The 21,850-nt window shown below is 39.9% G+C and overlaps 2 protein-coding genes across 5 annotated transcripts in view; both read left to right on the top strand.

The window, feature by feature from the left end:
* The window catches only part of rock1 (Rho-associated, coiled-coil containing protein kinase 1), a 28,590-nt gene extending 15,267 nt beyond the window's left edge, over positions 1-13,323 (top strand). Inside the window, exons 10-33 of one of the 3 annotated variants that reach the window (XM_058627763.1) lie at positions 785-944; positions 1,023-1,095; positions 1,178-1,266; positions 1,760-1,808; positions 1,981-2,116; positions 2,458-2,549; positions 2,640-2,886; positions 3,296-3,402; positions 3,524-3,674; positions 4,342-4,502; positions 4,621-4,805; positions 6,085-6,154; positions 6,244-6,347; positions 6,538-6,703; positions 6,841-6,934; positions 7,307-7,395; positions 7,482-7,673; positions 7,751-7,916; positions 9,049-9,119; positions 9,215-9,303; positions 9,407-9,485; positions 9,652-9,913; positions 10,861-11,068; positions 11,320-13,323. In XM_058627763.1, the coding sequence (XP_058483746.1) occupies positions 785-944; positions 1,023-1,095; positions 1,178-1,266; positions 1,760-1,808; positions 1,981-2,116; positions 2,458-2,549; positions 2,640-2,886; positions 3,296-3,402; positions 3,524-3,674; positions 4,342-4,502; positions 4,621-4,805; positions 6,085-6,154; positions 6,244-6,347; positions 6,538-6,703; positions 6,841-6,934; positions 7,307-7,395; positions 7,482-7,673; positions 7,751-7,916; positions 9,049-9,119; positions 9,215-9,303; positions 9,407-9,485; positions 9,652-9,913; positions 10,861-11,068; positions 11,320-11,371 (3,092 nt within the window). In that variant the 3' untranslated portion in view covers positions 11,372-13,323. Of the gene's footprint in view, positions 1-784; positions 945-1,022; positions 1,096-1,177; positions 1,267-1,759; positions 1,809-1,980; positions 2,117-2,457; positions 2,550-2,639; positions 2,887-3,295; positions 3,403-3,523; positions 3,675-4,341; positions 4,503-4,620; positions 4,806-6,084; positions 6,155-6,243; positions 6,348-6,537; positions 6,704-6,840; positions 6,935-7,306; positions 7,396-7,481; positions 7,674-7,750; positions 7,917-8,044; positions 8,095-9,048; positions 9,120-9,214; positions 9,304-9,406; positions 9,486-9,651; positions 9,914-10,860; positions 11,069-11,319 lie in introns of those variants that run through there. The other 2 variants (XM_058627772.1, XR_009240111.1) reach the window with 2 other exon arrangements.
* A 1,536-nt stretch (positions 13,324-14,859) lies between these two features.
* usp14 (ubiquitin specific peptidase 14 (tRNA-guanine transglycosylase)) lies at positions 14,860-21,735 on the top strand. Of its 2 annotated transcripts, none has more exons than XM_058640257.1 (16): positions 14,860-15,016; positions 15,793-15,938; positions 17,004-17,036; positions 17,144-17,248; positions 17,945-18,048; positions 18,132-18,190; positions 18,273-18,403; positions 18,778-18,858; positions 18,990-19,072; positions 19,207-19,321; positions 19,453-19,518; positions 19,636-19,728; positions 19,827-19,955; positions 20,064-20,124; positions 20,480-20,587; positions 20,682-21,735. In XM_058640257.1, exons 1-16 carry the CDS (start codon positions 15,001-15,003, stop codon positions 20,825-20,827), a joined length of 1,476 nt encoding a protein of 491 aa, XP_058496240.1. In that variant the 5' UTR covers positions 14,860-15,000; the 3' UTR covers positions 20,828-21,735. The 2 variants fall into 2 exon arrangements, with proteins under 2 accessions (XP_058496240.1, XP_058496231.1); XM_058640248.1 differs by having other exon boundaries at positions 20,061-20,124.
* The last annotated feature ends 115 nt before the right edge of the window (positions 21,736-21,850 follow it).

Raw genomic sequence — 21,850 nt, 5'->3', positions numbered from 1 at the left:
AAAAGGAGTTGGTCTCATTGAACACTTTTATTGGAAAATGGATGACCTGGAGGCAGAAACATCTGGCTGTAGATGTTTTGCCTGAGGCTTTTATTATTGTAGCTGACCTTGAAATGTTTGCAGTTTTGGATGCTAAGTGATTTTAATGTTTGTGTCCACCTTGTGTTTGTGTGTATGTATGACTGTGCTACTGCCTGTCTTGGCCAGGACACTCTTGTAAAAGAGATTTTTAACCTCAGTGAGTCTTTTCCTGGTTAAATAAAGGTTAAATAAAAAAAACTTGACTAGGCTGAAGTCAGCACTTTAGCGTTTGTTTCCTTTTTGTTTCACAGGCTAATCAGCTCTGCTAGCTGGCTGGTTTCCTTTTGATTTAAAGAGATTTCAAAAGAAAGCTCATCTAGAAAAACTCAAAATGTAATGAGATGGGGGAAAAAAGAAATGACTTAAAATGATAGTGTTTGGAGAGAGTAATTAGCCAAACATTTAAAAACAAAGGGATCATTTAAATGCCTAGTCTGGTCTTATTAGTTTTATTTGTGTATTCATGTGTGAAGATTGGTGAGTGAACATTTGCGTCATTGTAAGTTACAGGCTTGTCTTATAGCTATGCTCAGAGATGTAAACACACCCTTAGGTAAGAATAGGTAAAGCCTATATATTTGAAGATGATTTTGAGGCCTTTACATGATGTGTTTTTTAAAACACGAGATAAATGATGCATAATGAACTATGGTGGCTTTATATTGCCTATCATGAATCTTCTGTCTCCTCGTGCCATTTACAGCGGCTGCTCCAGTTGTACCTGAACTGAGCAGTGACATCGACACCAGTAATTTTGACGACATTGAAGAGGACCGGGGAGAGGAGGAGACCTTTCCCATACCAAAGGCCTTTGTGGGCAACCAGCTCCCCTTTGTAGGCTTCACTTACTACAGCAGCAAGCAGTAAGTCTTTATTCCTGTTAAACTAATTTTTAAGTTTAGTTTGTTACTAGATAATGATAAGAACATGTCATTTTCAAGTCCTTTACGCAGCTCCACCACCTCAAAGACCAGTGACAAACGTAGCAGCTCCACAAAGGAAGACAAGAGTCATGTTAGTAGAAGACTACTATATTCATTGTTTTGATATACAGGATATCTGCCAGTTTTCTAATCTACGGTATGCCTCTGTTTAGCTGGAAAACCTCCAAAAACGAATCTACCATCTAGAGGAACAGCTCCACAGTGAGATGCAGCAGAAGGATGAGTTGGAACAGAAATGCAGGTATGACATGAGACACGTACAGAGGCGCGTTGATGCTTATTGAAAATGTATGCAAATTTAAAAAAAGTTTTATTTTGTCTCGCCCAATTATGTTTATTATGAAAAACATATTTCTCAAAGAGAAACCAGGCCATTGCTGGATTTCAAGTCAAATTTTACAACACGTACAACATAAAATCTAGTTTTTAAGAATGCCTGATATGGCAGTTAACATTATCATAACGAAAAAAAGTTTCAAATTAGCCTATGGACAAAGAGAAAATGAAGATAACGAATCCAATTCATTTTCATAATCACATATTTCACAAATCTGAGGCAAAACCTTAATGTCAGTCATATGATACGTCTCAAAGTGTGTTTGCACTGTGCATAAACATGATATTGATGTTTAATGGGCCTTTGTTAATATTAATATTATGATTTTATATTCTTACTGAATTATTGTCCACATCGGTTTGTAAGCGTTTTTTTTTTTTTTCTCTGCTCCTCGTAGGACATCCAACAACAAGATTGAGAAGATCATGAAAGAACTGGATGAAGAGGTTAACTTGACACCTTCACTCTTTTTAAATTATGAACAGATCTTAATCTGACGTTATTGGCTGCTTTGCAGTTATATCCGTGTAAAGAAAGAAAGAAACTTTTCTATTTTCAAAAAAAGCGTTCAGCGAGTTTGTCTCTGCCTCATGACTGCTCGCTTGTCCCTCACCACAGGCGAACCTTCGGACGAATTCAGAAGCCAGCATGTCTATACTGGAGAAGGAAAAGCTCATGATGCAGCACCGATTCACAGAGTACCAAAGAAAAGCCGACCAGGACGCAGAGAAGAGACGCAATCTGGAGAATGAGGGTAAAGATAATGAGGTGCTGCTGATGCACGATTCAGAAACTTTGCAATTTAAGGATAATTGCAGAGTGAAGCGGTGACGCACTCTGTGTTTGAACATAGTTTTGTAATATGGTAATGCCCTCATCCGCTCAGTATCATTTGATGTGGCCAAGGCTGATGCTCAAATGACCCTCCTCACCTTGCTTGCTGCTAACCACACATCTAATTAAGTGCTACATGCACATGTCGCTTTGAATTTCCCATTGACTAAGTACAGATGATGGCACTAAATGCACTACTGTGTGTGTACACCGATTGTGAAATGTGATTTTTTAAATGGCTCTGTTTTGTTTTCTTCACAGTGTCGACTTTAAAGGAGCAGCTTGAAGATATGAGGAAGATCAGTTACAACTCGCAGGCCTCAAACGACAAGATTGTCCAGCTGCAGAATCAGGTACAGTTGAAATGCACACATGCAGTCTGACGAATGGACAAAACTCCCTAAGCCTCCGCCCGTCCTCACCATGTCTGTTTTGATTGGCAGCTGGAGGAGGCCAATGACCTGCTGCGCGCAGAGTCGGACACCGCTGCGAGACTGAGGAAGAGTCACACGGAGATGGCAAAGTCAATGAGTCAGCTGGAGAGTTTGAACCGTGAGATGCAGGAGAGGAGCCGTGCAGGAGACGCAGAGAAGGCGCAGCTGGAGAAGGAGCTTCTGCTTCTTCAGAGCACCTTGGACTCTGAAAGGAGGAACTACAGCCTTGGATCCGAGGAGATCAGGGAGCTGCAAGGTGACCCATGGACATCATCTAAAATCATAATTGCGTGACAAAATCACAAGTGCTCTGTTTGTATTTTTAGAATATAATGTGCTGTTTATTACAGCTGCACACTGGTGACTAAATCAAACATTTGGACAGACTTATACAGCCAAAAAAACAACTCATTGTCATTTACACTCGCACGAATGTGCACAAATTCCACGTAATAGAAGCTGACACACTCTCCCTGACAGATTTTAGACATGCTCAATCACTGACGTGCCCCACAGCACACAAATTCATCTCTGATTTATCTGTCAGCCACTTTTTAATTCAGTCCTATAAGTCGGTCAGAATAGTGGTATAAAGTTTGTCAATCAATGTCTGAGACTCCATCTGTGAACTATGAAATATCCGTCTGTTTGTCTTTCATCCTCAGCGAGGATGTCAGGATTGCAAGAGGATAACAAAAACTTGAAGCTCAGCCTCTCTAAAATGGAGGCGGAACGGAAACAATCCCAGGAAAGGAGCAATAACATGGAGAAGGTATACGCTGGCTGTAGTCTTTATGCATACATGTCTGTGCTTTCTGTGCATCTTGTTTTTTTTAGATGTTGTAGAGTCCTGCTTCATGTTGTTTTCCTGGTTCTCATTTTCTCCCCACCAGGAAAAGAACAATCTTGAAATAGACCTCAACTACAAACTTAAGACCCTGCAGCAGCGTCTTGAGCAAGAACAGACGGAACACAGGGTGACGCGGGCACAGCTCACTGACAAATACGAGTCTATTGAAGAAGCCAAATCAGCTGCAATGAATGGTATGCCAGTCCTATGTCGGAGCTTGTCTTACTTGCTGTTTTTCACCATTCTTTTTCCTATTTCCATTTCTTTCTCTTTTTTTTTATCTTTGCCATCGCTTTTTTGTTCTCTCTTCATTATTTGTTGTCCCCATTTCTATAGCTGTCACACCACCACCTTCTCCCTGCTTTGTCTTTCTTTTATAATGTTGTATCAGACTCACCTCCAGGGGCAGTTTGGGTGGGAGGAATTCTGGTATAAACTAGTCAGCATGTCAGGACATTGCCACATTGCATATTAAAGCTGGACTCTAAAGCATTTTTTTTTTTGCAATAGAAGAATGTTAGGTGCAGGGGATTTATTGCCCTTTATCTTGTTTTTGCTTGAATAGAGAATAGTTCAGCCTCTCCTTGTCTAATTTCTTCCATACTGAGATTCTTTTGGCCCTTTTGACTTAGGGCCAGAGATTTTTTTAAAGTTAAAATCATTACTTTGGTTTACAGAAAACACGGAGTGTCAAACATGTTCGCAAAACAAAATAAACACATGATGACGAAAGGCACTGTACATTCTCTTGACGCATGCATTGATCACGGTGAAATCTTTCCAAATACTGAAATGATTATGGATGTTCAGTTTGGCAGTGGGGAAAGAGCTCACTCTTAATCTTTCATCTTGCTTCTCCAGCTGTTCAGCAGAAGATGTCTGAGGAGAATGGAGCCAGGATGAGAGCTGAAAGCCGAGTAGTGGAGGTGGAGAAGCAGTGTTCAATGCTAGAGTTTGACCTCAAGCAGTCTGTGCAGAAGATGGAGCAGCTGATGAAGCAAAAAGAGAGGCTGGAAGATGACGTAAGTAACCTCACTTTCACCTTGACAGTCTTGGTAAAAAAATCAAGATCCCTTTGCACTGCTTTCGTGTGCTTTGATAATGTGACATCTCACATTTCCTTATTTCGTCACTCTTCAGGTAAAGAACCTGCGGATACAGTTGGAGCAGGAGTCGAGCAAGCGCATCCTGTCTCAGAATGACTTGAAGAGCCGCACACAGGAAGTGGACCGTCTTAGGTGTTCAGAGAAGCAGCTCAAACAAGAGATCAACGCAGCACTAGAGACTAAACGGTCACTGGAGTTCCAGTTGGCACAGCTGACCAAGTGAGTCATTTCTCTAATACAAATACTGCTCATACAGCGTTGACTACATATGACTTGGGTCAGTCATTCCCAGAGGCTTGGTTGGGAACCACTGATGGGTCGTGGGAATCTTTCTTTGGGTGGATGCCAAATAAAATTGCTTAATATTTCCACAGCCTTTTAATTAAGAATTATTAAATAGCATGCATTAAAGTAAATTGTAGTTCATTTATCCAACATATCTCTTTCAAGTGGCCGGTTTACAGAAATGTCAGCAAAAATATGAGCATTATACATTATCGCTCTTGTCACTATTTTTATTGTAAACAGGTCTTGATAATTTTGTCAACTTTAACGAGTGGGTCCCCCTCATAAAAACGTGTAGGAAACACTTACTCGGATAACATGTAACATGGTGCGTTGCCTGCATAAAATAGACAAATGAAGACAGAATAGAATATGATGTTTTCTTGGAAAAATGGAAACATCTGAGCCAGTTGTGCATCTCATTTTATTCTCAAAGAAACTGGCAGTGTCCTCCGTCTGGTATTTGGACTTTCTGTTGTTGCTGAACTGCCCAATAATGCTCTTTGAACGTTAAGACATAAATTGCCTTCCAATTGCGTGTTATTTTCAAATAAGTGCTATTATTCCAGCTTAGAGGGGTGAGAATGCCAAAGCTGCTCTGTGACAGCGTTTACACCACAAGATTAGGGTTTACACCGAGTCCAGCTCCTTCCAATCCATTCCTAATCCCCTGGCGAGCACAGCAGCCAGTGCTACTTGTTGCCCTCACTTCAGTGTTTGTATGGTTTGTCTACAGTGTGTAACTTTATTTTTTTTGTTGATGTTATTCTGCCTCTATTTGTCTCCATCAGACCTGACTGAGGGAGCAATTTTTGTGGGCACTGCTTTGTGTTTTCAGTCAAACTCCAAAGTATTTGCTGTCTCACCAAAATGTTGCTGTTCCATCTGTCTGTGATGAAATAAAACCAATAACTTTCTGTGTGCAGTGCAGCAACGTTGCCAGGTGACATAAGATCTAAAAACTGCGGAGTCATGTGGAGCTGATAGACTTAATCAGAGCAAGGGTTAACCCTAACTCTTGTGAGAACTCATTTGACAGTGGTTTGAACCTAATAGATATCAAAGCTACGTACTATAGCTTTAAAGAGTTTTGTTTAACAGAAACTGCCTCAACTTATGAGAGGAAATATCTGGGTAAAAGTAGCCAGATACATTGGTTTACTGAAGAAATAAAAATTAAGTCCCTCGCCTTTTTTTTTTGCTGTGTTACCAGACAATACAGAGGCAACGAGGGACAGATGAGGGAACTTCAAGACCAGCTTGAGGCCGAACAGTATTTTTCTGTAAGTAAAATTCTCTGTTCCTATGCATTTCTGTCCTCTTGATTCAATTTGAAATATGTGGTATAACCGATTTGTCCATCCCCCTTTAGACACTTTACAAAACTCAGGTTAAGGAACTAAAAGAGGAGCTCGAGGAAAGGAACCGACTGGTACAAGAGGCTCAAAAGAGGGTGCAGGATTTGTGCAGTGAAAGGTAAGAAACCGAATACCCTTCATGCACATAGCAGCCCTGTGACTTGTATATTAAACCCTCTAAATATTAATTATTGACCAACAAATGTTGCCTTGTTGATATATTATTTGTGTCTGAAGCTGTCCAAAAAGCTGAAATAAGGAAGGTTTTATTCAACTAATATTCAACATTTGTTTCATCCTGGACAAAGGGACTCCCTGTCTGCCCAGCTGGATCTGACGGTAACCAAGGCAGAATCAGAGCAGCTTGCGCGGGCACTTCAGGAGGAACAGTACTTTGAGCTCAGCCAGGAGAATAAGAAGGCAGTGACCAGATATAAGCAGGAGGTTGGGGAAAAAGATGCCACCATTTCACGGGTAAGAACACCAGAAATATCTAAATATGTCGATGCAACGGGAGTTTAATAGCTTCCTTCGCCCTGTCGATATATTTGTATTATTCATGTAGAGGGTCAGTTGTCACGAAAACAATAACCTTCAAAATTCCTCTGCAGCTCGAGGAATCTCATAAAACTCTGACCAAAGATGTGGAGAATCTCAGCAAAGAGACGGGCGAACTGAATGAGAAGCTGAAAACTCAGGAAGAAGGTACTGTCCCCTTTTGGTAACAGGGTTCCCAAGGGAAAAGAAAAGCAAGACCTTGGAATTTTTTTGTAAATGTTTGATTTCGGATGTGAAAATAACATAAGCTGTATGCTTATATTTGGATACAGTTCTGTTTGCTGCCTCTCTCTTTTGAGGTGCTGTCTGGGAGAAAACTGTTAGCTTGTTTTACTATAAATTACTTAAATTTTGTAACGTAACTAACTTTGATCTGTGTCTGAAACTATGCTGGCTCCTTGAGAATGGGTGCACTGGTCCTGAAAGTTGTTTGACAAGCTCTTGAAATGAATGTAGTATGTAGTAGTGGGTCTACTGTTTCTCCCTGCTATGTTGTAATTATGCTGTTATCCCTGACAGAGTACGCAGCTCAGAAGGAGGAGATTGCAAATACAATCAGGGCCAACTATGAGAAGGTCCTCACCACAGAGCGCACACTGAAGACTCAGGTAAACACGGGCACTTGTGGTCCGACAGTGAACACCGGTTATGTAACTGTACAATGGTGGCTGAGAGATCGACCTCTATCTGCCAGGCGGTGAACAAGCTGGCAGAGATCCTGAACCGCAAGGACATGAAGCTGGACCAGAAGAAGAAGGGCAGTACTGCAGACCTGCGGAAGAAAGAGAAGGAGAACCGCAAGCTTCAGCTGGACCTTAATCAGGAGAAGGAGAAGTTCAACCACATGGCCATCAAGTATCAGAAGGAGCTGAGTGAGATGCAGGCGGTAAGTTGACATCAGTGTGTTACGGTAGAATCTAGAAGAGTCTCGACGTTTTGATATCCTCACTTTCTCACCAACAGCAACTGGTAGAAGAATGCACGTATCGCAACGAGCTGCAGATGCAGCTGGACAGTAAGGAGAGCGATATCGAGCAGCTTCGGGAGAAACTGAACGACCTGCAACAGCGCATGGATAACTCGAGTGTTACCAGTTTGCAGACCGATGAGACGGACAGCAACATTGCAGGTAAGGTCACCTCTGGGTTTAACTGGACACTGCACCTTCTAATACTAACACTGAGTCTCAAATACAGGAATAAAAAAAACAACGTATCTGTGGTTAAACCATTCTCTCTTTATTCCCCTCATGTCCAGTTGGTTCTCCTTGCTCTTCTTATCTTTGTAACTACTATTCCTTTCCCTCTGTGAGTAACTGAGTGGACGAGCCCCTTTGCCTGGCCTGTGCTGCAGCTCTCGTGTGTTTGTCTTTTTTGCCCCTGATTTTTAATTTTTTTTTTGCCAGACGTGATAGAGCCTCCTGTGCTGTGGGGATTCATGAAACACTTTTGAAAGAAGTCTTACGGAGTGGCATATAAATGAAATTTAAACGTTATTGTGACCACCTGATCAACCAAATTTATGGACTAATATTAACCGAATGTTAAGTGACCACACTGGCGCAATGACTTGGTGTAAGGTGACCGCATCACGTCACTGACTTCAGGTTTACCACATCACTCTTAGCACCTTTCAAAATGTGTCTTGAGACTGACTTCGTTCACAGCACTGTGCACCTCCAACACTGATAATGTTCATTTAATATGTTTTTTTGTCCGCATGTTCACTCTGAAGTTCTGCTCTTGTAGGATAGAAAGACTTCCCAATGTCACACCTAGCAGATGAGTCCCTCTCGGTTCAATGTTCCTGTGTTGTTTCAGCTGCATGCACTTATGAATTATCATTTCTACACCTATCAAAGGAGTGAGTGATTAAAAAACTAATTGGGCTTAAATGAACACCGAAATCCTGCTGCAAAGCCTTTATTATGGTGTTTTAACACGACTAATGATACAATCTTCCATGCTCTCTTAACAAGGATTTACGTATGTCTAACATTTTCCTCCTGCATGGGGAGTGTTTAGTCGCAGCATGAGATATCTAGATGTATATCCCTCGTCACCTTCTCCAGTGCAGTTACTCTAATGCTGGTAGAACTACATCAGGGGTTGACCTGCTGTTTGGCAACACTTATGACCTTTGAGACTTCAAACTTTTCCCCCCTCAGTTGAGTTTGGATTTGAATCACTGCATGGCCAGTGTCTCCCGTGCATTGGTGGTATTGAATTAAATTTGCGTCTTTCTTTACTTTCGACTTTCAGAATCCAGATTGGAGGGTTGGCTGTCTATTCCTAATCGTGCGAATATCAAGCGATACGGATGGAAGAAGCAGGTGTGTTGTGTTTACTTCGCATTGCCTCTGTTTAAGAACATTCTCTGAATTGGCCAATATCGGCCTTCATGCCATTGTCTTCTTCATTTTTACAGTATGTGGTGGTGAGCAGTAAGAAGATCCTGTTCTACAACGATGAGCAGGATAAGGAACAGTCCAACCCCTCAATGGTACTAGATATAGAGTAAGTTATTGTTTTTTATATATATATATATATATGTGTAAAGTGTGTGTTTTCAGAATCAGTGACTCATCTGTAATTGTTGATTTTGTGTTTTCCTTCGCAGTAAACTATTTCATGTTAGACCAGTCACTCAAGGAGACGTGTACCGGGCTGAGACGGAAGAGATTCCAAGGATATTCCAGGTAGGAGCTCTGTCTTTCCCCCGGAGATGTCTGTTGCTTTTTGAATCACCACACCTCCTCTGCAACACTGTACTCCCGATGTGTACTCCCAAAATGTCAGATTTCACAAGTCCTTGCTCAGCCTCAGAAATGTGTATTTTAAGGCAGAGTTTCTCTGGTTTTTCAGATTCTGTATGCCAATGAAGGAGAGTGCAGGAAGGAGGCGGACATGGAGACAGTCCCTCAGGGCGACAAGACTAACTGTCTCCCACACAAAGGTCATGAGTTCATCCCCACGCTATATCACTTCCCTTCGAACTGCGAGGCCTGCTCCAAGCCTTTGTGGCACGTCTTCAAGCCGCCTCCGGCCCTGGAGTGTCGCCGCTGCCATGTTAAGTGCCACAAGGACCATCTTGACAAAAAGGAAGACGTTATTGCTCCTTGCAAAGGTAACCTTCCTGAAGTCTTGTTCTTATTGGTCTTGCATTCTGTTGATGGATGATCATAGCTTGTATATTATATTTCTAGGAGAACTGCAACTACTTATTAATTTCATTATTGTTTAATCTGTCAATTATTCTCTCCATAAACCTCCATTAAATGCAGAAAAACAAACCAATAAATTGTCATTGAGGAACAAATAAACTCAGAAAGGATTCACATTTCAGAACCTGATACCAGAGAGCGCGTTTTTATCCCTCTATTCATTCAAGGAACGTCGGTCTGTCCATCCTTTAATAGCATAACTGTCCCAACAGTTTGTGTGACAGGCTTCAAACTTGGCAAGTGACTTATTAAGGGCAAGAATGTGTGCGGTGCTGACTTCGCCGATGTTTGGACGATAAATGTAACAGATGTTGGTATAAATGTGACCGAAGTATTGAAAAATCAGCCACTTCCACCCCTATCTCACATAGAGACAGACATGTCCTCACTTAACTTTAATCTGTTTACAGGTTACCGTGGCAAAAGAAAATCACCCAAATCAATTCATTTGTTATCAAAAGGGTTATTGATTAATTAAAATGGCAATGTGACCAAATCTAAGCCACACAGGAGTGAATAAATGAAAAGAAAACACAATATGAATTAAATCATTCTGTCTGTCTTTCACATCTGGAGTCAGAGAACACATAATAACAGCAAGTGGTGAATGCATGTTATCTGTCGGTCATAAATACATTATAAAACTGAAGCTGCTGGCCGTACGCAATCTGACACACGCTGGACTTTGGACATGCCTGACTTAGTATGATTGGGATAGTAAATCAAAAAAGAGAAGATTTAATCTCCTGTGAAAATAATCCTTATTTGTAGCTCTGACTTCTAGATGCAGTTAACATTTGTGCTTGATTGATGCTTCTTGACCAACATCCTCTCATGCCATCTCCCGCAGTAAATTATGATGTGACCTCTGCCCGGGACATGCTCCTGCTGGCTCTGACCCAGGATGAGCAGAAGAAGTGGATTGGTCACCTTGGAAAGAAGATTCCCAAGACCCCACCATCTACATTTTCTCGAGCCTCTCCTCGTTCTATGTCCACTCGCTCTGGACCAAACCAGTCCTTCCGCAGGAACCCTAAAAGCAATACAGGAAAGCTGAGGTAACTCGACAGTATTTTTTTTTGTTTTTTTTTAATTATCGGGTTGCATCAATACATTGTTTTTTTCAGTTACTAGTGTTCAAATATCTATGGCTAACTGCGTGACCTACAATAGAGCACTGCGATATTGTTTTAGGCAGTAAGTGGAGGGTGTGCTACAGTCAGAAGTCTTATTTTATCCCATCTGGTGGGCTGAGCTGAGATGTGGTTAAGTCAGTCACATGACCTGCTGTTTGTCTCCTGTGTTGTAGCAGAGCGCAGTCCAGCCTCCACGCAGCAGACACAACATCCAGCACTTGTTGACAGGAACTTCTTCAGAAAGTGTTGTTAACTTTTTAGACCTTTGGTCTAAAGAATTAAACTTTTCTATTTATTAATTGTGTTACTGGGTGTTTCTAACACAAGACACTTCCTGATTGGTTGGTTGGTTGGTTGACTCCTGGGCTTTTTCCAGTTGACACTTTGGATTCTTGTTTTTTTTCTAATTGGCACTAATGTGTTGTTGGGTTCAGTAACTAACTTGATAGACTTACAGTACAACTGGTTAGAATGGTCCACTTGTTTTTTTACCGTACCTGTCAAACATGATGCAAAGGTGTTAATGGTGTTGCAGTGTCTGTAAACGAGCTTTTCTGTTGTCTGTTGACTCAAATTGGGTTACTAACCAAGTATAAGATATTGTCTTTCTTTTACTGGACACCTGTCTCTATTCTTTCTTTCAGCTAACCATCTGAACCGTTCCTCATCTTCAGAAATGGAGAAACCTGTATTATAGAAAATGCATTTAAAGAAAAAAAAATATATCAATTAAAAAAAACCAGCGCTGGAAAATTGCAAACACATCAGACAAAAGGCATCATGGACATTACAGACGCCTGATCCCCCCTCCCTGTCACTTTACTTCTCAAGAACACCATCCAACTCAACTTGCAGCTCTCCACCTCGACCAGAAGATGGCACACTCGTCATGAACTGAACATGGACAGTGCAGCGATATTGAAGAGCTATTCTGAGTTTTTAATATTATGATAGTTCTAATTCTGATGGAAACAGGAGGATAAAACGGGGGTTTGCTGGGATTCCTGCAAGTATGCGTTTGGTTTAAGGTACTGTCATACAGGGATTTTCCAGTCTGCAGTGAGTGGTTGTGCCTCAGGTGGAACACGAATATCTGTTGTGTCTTTCCACACCTGACAGATACCCAAGCTAAATGCAAGCATACTTCTGTTTCCAGCTACAAAAACAAATGACACATGCCTTTGTCTCTGGCCTTTTTTTTGCCTTTATTCTTATCACTTTACAAGTCACTTATCAGGTTTGGGGCGGAGTATTGGGACACGAGTATTAGATGTTTTGAGTATTGAGTGAGGAGCATGCAAGATCATGATTTAAATCTATGCATTATTTTATTATAATTATTTTTATTGCTCCAAGCCATAAGGAATGTTCCATTGTAATGGCATGTAGGAGTCCTGAAACTTAATTGATTTCCATTGTTTTTGTTGTTTATTTGGTACATTGTATTTTTTTTTCTTGTATTTTTTTGTAATGTATTGCCTTACATTGATTCATAGAAAATGGTTCAAAAGGAAAACATTAAGTTAACAAATGTAAACTGCACTGTTTAAATTGTAAATTATTTGTAGAAGACTAAACAGGTGTAGCATTTGGCCCACCTAGTGCCTTAACGTTTGGATATTGATTTTATTGCCATATCTGTTTGGTTATTTCTTTTTCTCCAAAACAAGACAAATCTTAACTCTTCCATCATTTGGTTTTTTGTTTTTTTTTAAGAAATTGCCACTTATTTTGTGGTTTTATCAGAATTTACTGTTTCTGGTTAAAGTGTATATATACATACATATATATATATATACATAACATTACCTCTTTATGGACACATTGCAATAGAGTTAGTGTGTCAAAAACGAAGTCCCCAGACTCAGTTCATACGACATATTTTGGGATGGTGTACTTACAGCAAGCCTACCTGTGTCAATGACTGTCCTTGTTAACATTTACAAGTTGTGTCTCTAACATGGTAATGTCCCGTTAATGCAGACCCCCCAGGGTGTATATAATAAGAGAGACGTGAGGATTATGGAATACCTCCGCAATCTTTTCATTTGTAACTTTTTGTTCAGTTTAAAAAAAAAAGCACTGGAACTATGATCTACTCTTGTCTTGGATAATTTGCATGGTTAATTGCATTGGAGTCCGCACTGATGGATATGTCAATAAACATATCTTTGTCATCTGTTGTGTACTAGTTTTCAATGGATGCTTCAAATGCTTCATAAATCTGAGTATCTGTACTTTGTTATTTGTATTTCTAGCAACTTTAACTCCAATACATCTCCCCCCAACTATTTCCGTTACCAAATAAAATCAGGAGAGTTGATAAATGGTTGGTAATGGTCTTGACCGCTCAAAGCTGCTTTATAAGCTCATTCAAGCAGATGACTCGCTCTGCCACTGAGCTACCATTCTTCTAACTGCTTTTTAAATACTTTTACTTCTAAAACTTAAGTACATTTTGTATCAGACAAACACTTTTGATTCTTAAGTACATAAATGTCATATACTTGTACTCAAGTAACATTGTAAAAGGTGACTTCAACTTCTACCAAAGTAATTTTCTGGTAAGATGCTTGTACTTTTACTCAAGTATCCCCTTTAGGTACTTCATACAAGACTTAACTTAAATGTGGGATACAACAGTTGCTGTTGAAAAACCTCACTTCAGAAGGGGAGGAATGAGGGTTTACTGAGGGTTTACCAAGAGCCACCCAGCAAGTAAATGAAGGTACATTGAATCGCAGTCTTCTTCAGGAGTTGGCTGTACAGCTCACTGTTATGTTTATCTTGTCCTCACAGTAGCCTCTGAACCTGATGTGTTGCCCTTATCTACAGTGGAGGCTCCATTGTGGAGGTGAGTAAGCTGTAAAGGGTATTGTTGACCAGTTCTCAGAATCTGAATCAGAATACTTTATTGATCCCTGAGGGGAAATTCTTGTGTTACAGCCACTACTATTCAAATAACATGAAACAAGGATATACATATATAAGAATAAAGCCTAGGTTATCTCAGTCTAGATAATGGTTTTTGAGTAATAATAATACAACCATGTTATTATGTTTTGTGTTCTAATGTCAAATAGGGAGATAATACATTGATTTTTCTTAAGGTACTTTATGGTCTAATAAATATTCTTACTTTTATAAGAAAAGTTGCTCTTTGTCATAATTGCCTCTCATTATCTCAAATATGTAGAAATGCTGTTTTTTTTCCTAATGTAGTTTATAAGGGATTTTTTTCTCTGTTGGATTAAGTTTTTCCCCCAAATATGTTTATTAATTGTCATAGATTTCCTAGAACAATCATCCATTATCCAATTCAAAATTGTGCATTTTCTTGCACAGAATGTCAGCAATTTGTAGAGATTATTTTTATATTTATCGGTAATAATGTGATTTGATGTCTCAAGCAGCATGCATGAATTTTATTATTGTCAGTCTTGTATAAAGTACCTAAAAGGTGAGACTTGTGTACAAGTACAAGTATCTTACCAGAAAATGACTTTGGTAGAAGTTGAAGTCACTTATTTTCTTTTTTTAGGAGTAAAAGTATTTAAAAAGTCAGGAGTTAGGATTGAGCCATGGTAGCGAGTTGTCTTTCTACTGGATGGTTGTGGTTTGTTCTTATAATTCATCCATGGGTAAGGCTACAATAATCTGGTTGTGTTTGATTTGGTCTAGCCGCGTCTCATGCTGCAGGGCGGATATACTGATGTCAGAGCACATCGATAAGTTCCCAGCATGTTGTTGCAGCGTCATTCTGTTTGAATGAAGTTCAGACTGGCCAACCCTTGACTCACGTCCGGTGGATTAAAACAAGAAACAAGAGTTGAGGAAGTAGAAGCTTGTTAAACATGCCGGTGTTTTCAGGTATGGTTCAGTCGTATCTGAGCTCATCAATTGCCATGGAATTGTGATTAATAAAACGAATTCTTACACGTGTTAGGAGGAGCAGCATAAACACATTAGCTTGTTAGCTTAGCTAGTTTTAGCATGATATGTTGTTAGCGTGCTAACTGTAGCAGACAGTCAGGTCCGTGAGGGCCTGAAGAATAATTATGAATGCGTTATTTTAGGCAGGGGAACATTCTTATTTATTAAGCTGCTGAATTATTGTTTGTCAGAGGTATTTAGATCATTTGAAGTGAACTAAAAGCTAAGTGTCAAACCACAAAATACATAGTTAGCTGTTAGCTAGCTGTGTTGACCATGGAAGAGTTATGCAGCGGCGGCTCAAATAGTTTTTAACTTGACGGTTCTCGGCTCAACAAAGTCTGTTTGTTTTTAAAACAGGTTATTTTAACCCCTTTACATGGTTTATGAAAAACCTTTATGGGAATAATTGACTCACGCCCTCTAGCTCAAGTAGCAGTGCTAACAAAGCGTTTTAGGGAGAGTGTCAAAGTGTTTGTCATTAAGAAATCAAAGTGTCTAACGTAACGCTGTATTCGATCGATGGTTGTGATATACAGTATATTTGGTAGCAGTTGTGTTTTGCTTCAGCCTGATAATGAGACGAGCAGCCCGTTAGCTGCACCATAATTAAAGCACCATCCACTGTCAAGCTACATGCTTGTTTCACCATATATGGCAGCGTATTGATATACTTAATGTGGTGTTGTTAATGTTAAATGTTTCTGTTTCAGTAAATGTGAAATGGGGCAAAGAAAAGTTTGATGCAGTCGAGCTGAACACAGAGGAGCCACCCATGGTGTTCAAAGCTCAGCTCTTTGCCCTGACAGGAGTTCAGCCTGACAGACAGAAGGTTATGGTGAAGGGAGGAACTCTGAAGGTACCCATTTAAGTTTACTTAACATTTTAACTGTTGACAGAAAAGATGACAAGCCACTGTGACATAATTCCCATGATGTTTCCCAAGTGTTTCTGACAATTATTACGGCTATGTCTGTAACAATTGTCAACCAGCACTTTCCAAGACACTTACATAATCACAGCTTCATCCTATGCCAGTGTTTTTTAGTAAAACTTAGTAGACAAGATGGGATGACATACTGTGCTGTAGATTATTTTGTAATGATAGGATATTCTAACTATTTCATTTCTGTCTATAAATCCTATTTATTGTAGTACAGTGTTTTTGATAACTGATTAGTTATTTTAAGTAAGGGAATTTAAACAACTCTCTGATTTCAGCAACCTGAATTTTAATTTGTTCTACTTTCTATGAGAGTCAACAACATCTTTGAGGATTTTGATCTAGAGTTTTCGGAAACACACATTGACAATTAACACTTGAATTTTCTCTTGGGGATCAATAAAGTTCTTTGAATTGAATTGAATTGAACACTATTTTCAGCATTTGACCTGATGACATAAGTCATTAATTGAGAAAATGTATCAGCTAATTAATTGATTATTGATTATTATTTCCTTTCAAATTCATGACAGACCAAAAACTACGTTTCTGCATCAGACATAATTTTGTTTGAGGGCAATTGTGAGTGAGCTGCTCCTTCAGTCCATTCACTGACTGAAAGCAGTGCAGCAGCATACATCTCTCTCTCTCTCTCTCTCTCTCTCTCTCTCTCTCGCTGTCTCTTTCTTGCTCTTTCAGCAGCTGCACACAGACACAACCGCATTGCTCATTCCTCACTCCTCCTTACATTTTAAACAACTGACGATTTATACGCCAAAAAAAGTTAATTTATCTGCCTAAAGTAAGCCCACTCCCATGTTGCTTAGAGTATCCAAACTTAACTGCAGGTAAAATGTGTGATTCATTGCAACAGACCTAATTCAAAGATGAAAGGTTTCAGTAATTTAATGGGATTTGTTGACATTGGCTGAAAATCCTGGCCTTTTTCAGGAGCTAATCTGTGTCCTCTTTCTATTCTAGGATGATGAGTGGGGAAACATTAAACTGAAGAATGTGAGTATACGAGCAACATTTGAAAGCATGTACTGCAACAAGCAGTTCTTAGTTGGCATAGCATTTTAATGAATAAATCATTAAACCTTGGAGCCTGTATTTCGTAGGGAATGACTCTGCTGATGATGGGCTCAGCAGAGGCCCTGCCTGAGGAGCCTTCTGACCGGCCTATGTTTGCAGAGGATATGACTGAGGAGCAGCTGGCCTCGGCGGTGAGTAAGCCTCAATATTACCAGTACACTGGACACAAATATGGCAGATTGCTGTTTTCCACACTGATGTGGCCTTTTAAATGTGTTCCTCACTGTCATTTTTGTTACCGTGCAGTAAAAATATAAATATAATGTTAAGTAAATGTATTGTATTGTATACCCCTCTGAGCATAGCTACTGCTGAATGGCTGTTTTAACTGATTCACGAAGGCTCCAGAGTGTTGTAGTCTGCCGGTCTCACTGCATGATTGTCAAAGGTTGAAAGTCGTGGTTAGGTGGTGTTAAGGATTTGGCTGGAAAGGTCTCCATCGCATGCTTTTTTTTGTGCCAAGTGGAATTGTTACAAGTGATACAGTGAGCAAATCCTAAAATGTTAATGTTTGACATTTAAACCTTCTGTTGTCTTTAAATGAAACATGCTGTTGGCCCTTTCTTAGGAAATTGAGTTCATGTTAGAAGAAATGGAATGAGATGTAACTTCTTGGATTGAATGTAGTCTTTTCTCTCCTGGTTTGTATGTTTGACATCTGTTTTTAAAATGTTGTGTTGTATATTATTTAATTGAACTGTAACTGGTGAGTGGCCATGGCCAGGTCTCCCTCTTAAGATATTACTATCACAAGTGACTGGTTGAATAAATCTATGAATAAAAAGGATATTTTGCGTTGTTGTTTATTGTTTATTTCTGATTTTCAGATGGAACTGCCCTGTGGCTTGACAAACTTGGGCAACACCTGTTATATGAATGCCACAGTGCAGTGTTTGCGCTCTGTGCCAGAGCTCAAAACCGCCCTCAGAAGGTAGGTCTCGAAAAATAATACCCAGAAGTTGTTTTTGGTGACTTTTTTCATCCGCTGCTAAAATCATCCATCTCTGTTTACAGGTATGCAGGTTCTCTGCGATCCTCAGGGGCCAATGCACCATCACAGTATATCACAGCAGGTATGAAGCACAATGAAATGTTTGCCCTGTGGAAGTGTAGTTAAATGTCTCAGATTTATGTTTTTTGTTTTTGCACCCGCAGCACTTCGTGACTTGTATGAGACCATGGACAAGACCTCGTCCAGCCTCCCACCCATTATTCTGCTGCAGTTCCTTCATATGGCCTTCCCACAGTTTGCTGAGAAGGGGGATCAGGGACAGTACCTCCAGCAGGTGAGAAACTATTCAGTACAGTTCTCCCTGTCTCACTCAGAGTGCGCTGCTGCTGACCACATCATCCTCATGTGTGCTTTTTTATTTAAAAGTTTGGAAACACTGCTGTCTCCTTTTTTTTGTTTGGAAACTTTGTTTTAGTGTGGCTGGGCAAAAATGAGGAGCTTTGAAAATCATGATGCAGTTCCTTGACTGGTTCTTATTTCTTATAAGGAGCTGAACTGCTTTGTGCGGGTGCTTTATATTTATTTATTTTTTATCTGTGACATATAGATGTAGCCTAAGTCTTGTAATGGAAGGGAAATTGTAAGTGATGAAAATCCATCGCAGTGACGGAGCACTTAAATCCCTGCCTTTTTTCTTCTGTCTCTTAGGATGCAAATGAGTGTTGGCTGCAGATGATGAGAGTGCTTCAGCAAAAGTTGGAGCCACTAGAGCCAGAGACTCCCATGGAGGTAAATCTATTTTGTTTTTCTACCTGTGGTGTTTAAAAATAAATAAATAAATAAAAAGACACAAATTAGTGTCTGTGTAATTGATGCCTTACCAATAAATAAGACAAATTTGCTTCTTTGTTTTTTGTCAGACTGAGAGTGAGAGTGGAGCCGCATCTGCCTCTTCAAAGAAGAACTTTATCGACCAGTATTTTGGCGTAGAATTTGAAACTTCGTATCCTTATTTTCCTGGTAGTATTTAATTTCTTGGTTCAGTATGGTTTGGCCTTTTATATTAAACGTTTTCATAGTAAAAAAAAAAAGTAAAACCCCATCAGTCTGCCAGACCTTTTCTTAACTCTTGTTCAGCATGAAATGCACAGAGTCTGAGGAAGAGGAGCCTATTAAAGGCAAGGAGAATCAGCTCCAGCTCAGTTGCTTCATCAATCCAGAGGTCAAGTACCTTGCAACAGGACTCAGGCTGGTATGTATATTTACTTTTCCTGAGGGTTTGAGTGATGTGTGCGCCCTTAATTGTTGAAAGAACACATGTATATGGTTTGTGTGTCATTGTCATGTGCCTGTTCTTTTTTTTTTTTTTTTTTACTTCTGCAGAGATTACAGGAAGAAATCACAAAAATGTCTCCAACCTTGGACAGAAATGCCCTGTATATAAAATCTGTAAGTTTTTCTTTGCCTTTAATTTTCTTTTTAGTTCCCCTTTGTCATGTCATACTGTTCTTGGAAACTAGAGATTGTAATCTAGGTACCCTTCTTTGTGTCTTATTCTCCCACTAGTCAAAACTCAGCCGTCTCCCTGCTTACTTAACGGTTCAAATGGTGCGATTTTACTACAAAGAGAAGGCGTCTGTGAATGCGAAAGTTCTTAAGGTTTGTCTTTAGATACTTCTATATACCATAACATAGTGGTGGGTCACTGTATTTAGCAGTTGAACTCTAAAACGTCCTATTGTCTCTTTTCTTTGAAGGACGTCAAGTTCCCACTCATGCTGGATGTCTATGAGCTGTGCACCTCCGAGGTCCAGGAGAAGATGCTGCCAATCAGGTCAAAGTTTAAGGAGGTCGAGGATAAGAAGCTGGAGAAACAGCAGCAAAAGGTAGCTTCATATTTCATTCTGTGGTTTAAATAAATTGATCAAATTCCACATAAAAACAGTAGATTACACTTCTGTTTAATGTTACAATGTGCCTTTTTTATGCAGCAGTTGGTGAAGAAACCAGATGCAGGAAAAGAAGTGAAATATGAGCCCTTCTCATTCTCTGACGGTATGTTGAGACTCAACATCATGTGGTGATATATGGTCTAAAGATTGGGATAATAAAAATACTTTAGCCAATAATGGATAACTTTCCAAAGTAATATTCAGTTATATTTTTTAACAGGGCTTTAAGAAAGCAAAACTGTGGTTATTGGCATTTAAAACAGGCACTGCAATCCAAATCCAAATTCAAAATACTGGAGAGTCTTGTCCTTCCTTGTCCATGTTAATCTATTCCAGATTAACATGCTTCCTTAGTCTCTGACATCAGTCATTATATGACACGAGTCAATAAATGTTTTACATGTTTCTTTAAGGCACCCAATTTCAGTCAATTATGGCTTCTTCTTCTTCTTCATCAGACATTGGCTCCAACAACAGTGGCTACTATGACCTGCAGGGTGTGCTGACACACCAGGGCCGCTCCAGCTCATCAGGTCACTATGTGGGATGGGTCAAAAGGAAAGAAGGTAAATGCAGACGTCTCACTCTGTGGCACATTTAAAAAATGGTTTTATTGTGCCCAGATGTCTCAGGAACTGTGTCCATTGTTCCCATTGATAGGTGAGTGGGTGAAGTTTGACGATGACAAGGTGAGTCTGGTGTCTCCAGATGACATCCTGCGACTTTCTGGTGGTGGAGACTGGCATATAGCATATGTTCTACTATACGGGCCTCGACGCCTGGAAATACTTGAAGAGGATCAGTAGCTGTGGAAGACTTCAAACCGACATCCAACACACATTCAAAATTGCCATTTCCAAGCACTGTCTGCATAGATGTGCAATAAAACTGGTGTCTTTAAAGATTTGATGATGTTAAATTGTTTTTGTAATCCTGTCGCTTGTTAAAACAAATTCTATCAACTGGTCTTAAATGTATTCAACCAAAGTGATCTTCGAAAATGGAGATTGGCGAGAAGCGGTCTCCGGGCTGGATGCTTGAAAGAAGTCCAAGTCGAGCTCTGCAGTTTCATTCAATGTTTTATACACATTGTATATTTTTTGAAGCCTTTGATAAGGTGGTCATTTAATCAATTTGTTCAAAAAAAGAGAAAAAAAAAGCCTCACCATGCAGTTGTTGATATTCTGTCTTTATCTTCTCATATGCAATGTTGAGATTTTCTCTCTTTGTAAACGCCTGTCCTTCTTCACCTGTTGGCCCTCTGATAAACATGTGGGTACAATCTAGGAACTTCTCAGCGCTTAGCTTCTATCGTCATGGGATTTGTTTTCAAATGTATTGACAGATATTTCTGCCAAATGTTAATGCTCTTATTTTTGGATGGTGTTAAGAATTTGACTGTGCAGTTTAGAAGTTGAGACGATTGCTTACTCGACAAGCCTTGAGCGTCGACTGTGACGACCCAGGTGTCATTGCAGGTCGTCAGTGAGCGGAGTTGAAACGCCACAGCCTGGTGATTCTGCTCTGCTTATGGCCTCTGATCATAGGAGGAGCAGACTTAGCCAGTTAAGCTCGTGCTCTTTCCTCAAGGCCCTTGCAAGGCTGCATGTACACACACCTCACTCATCCATCCATCCATTCACTCACCACACTACTGACACACTGATTCTTCACTTCCTTTTCTGTTAAAATAAAAGACTTGAAACATGTTAAACCTGTGTGGACTTCCTCTTCTTGTTGCACGTTTGAGTCACTTGTAATGCTATTAAAGAGGCCATAGCCCGGAAGTGCGTTTTTGCCTAAGTACCTCGTTTATGAAGCCTTAAAAG

The sequence above is a fragment of the Solea solea genome, chromosome 1 (assembly GCF_958295425.1).
Source record: "Solea solea chromosome 1, fSolSol10.1, whole genome shotgun sequence".
NCBI classification, from domain to species: domain Eukaryota; kingdom Metazoa; phylum Chordata; class Actinopteri; order Pleuronectiformes; family Soleidae; genus Solea; species Solea solea.
The sequence above is the reverse complement of the archived record's forward strand: the minus strand, read 5'-3'. Positions and strand labels throughout refer to the sequence as shown.

Bases quoted from the DNA above. Each gene is read 5' to 3' on its own strand.
- usp14 (XM_058640248.1), top strand. The intron at 19,322-19,452 runs GTATGTATATTT...TTACTTCTGCAG, and splicing joins TTGCAACAGGACTCAGGCTG to AGATTACAGGAAGAAATCAC. The intron at 19,519-19,635 runs GTAAGTTTTTCT...TTCTCCCACTAG, and splicing joins ATGCCCTGTATATAAAATCT to TCAAAACTCAGCCGTCTCCC.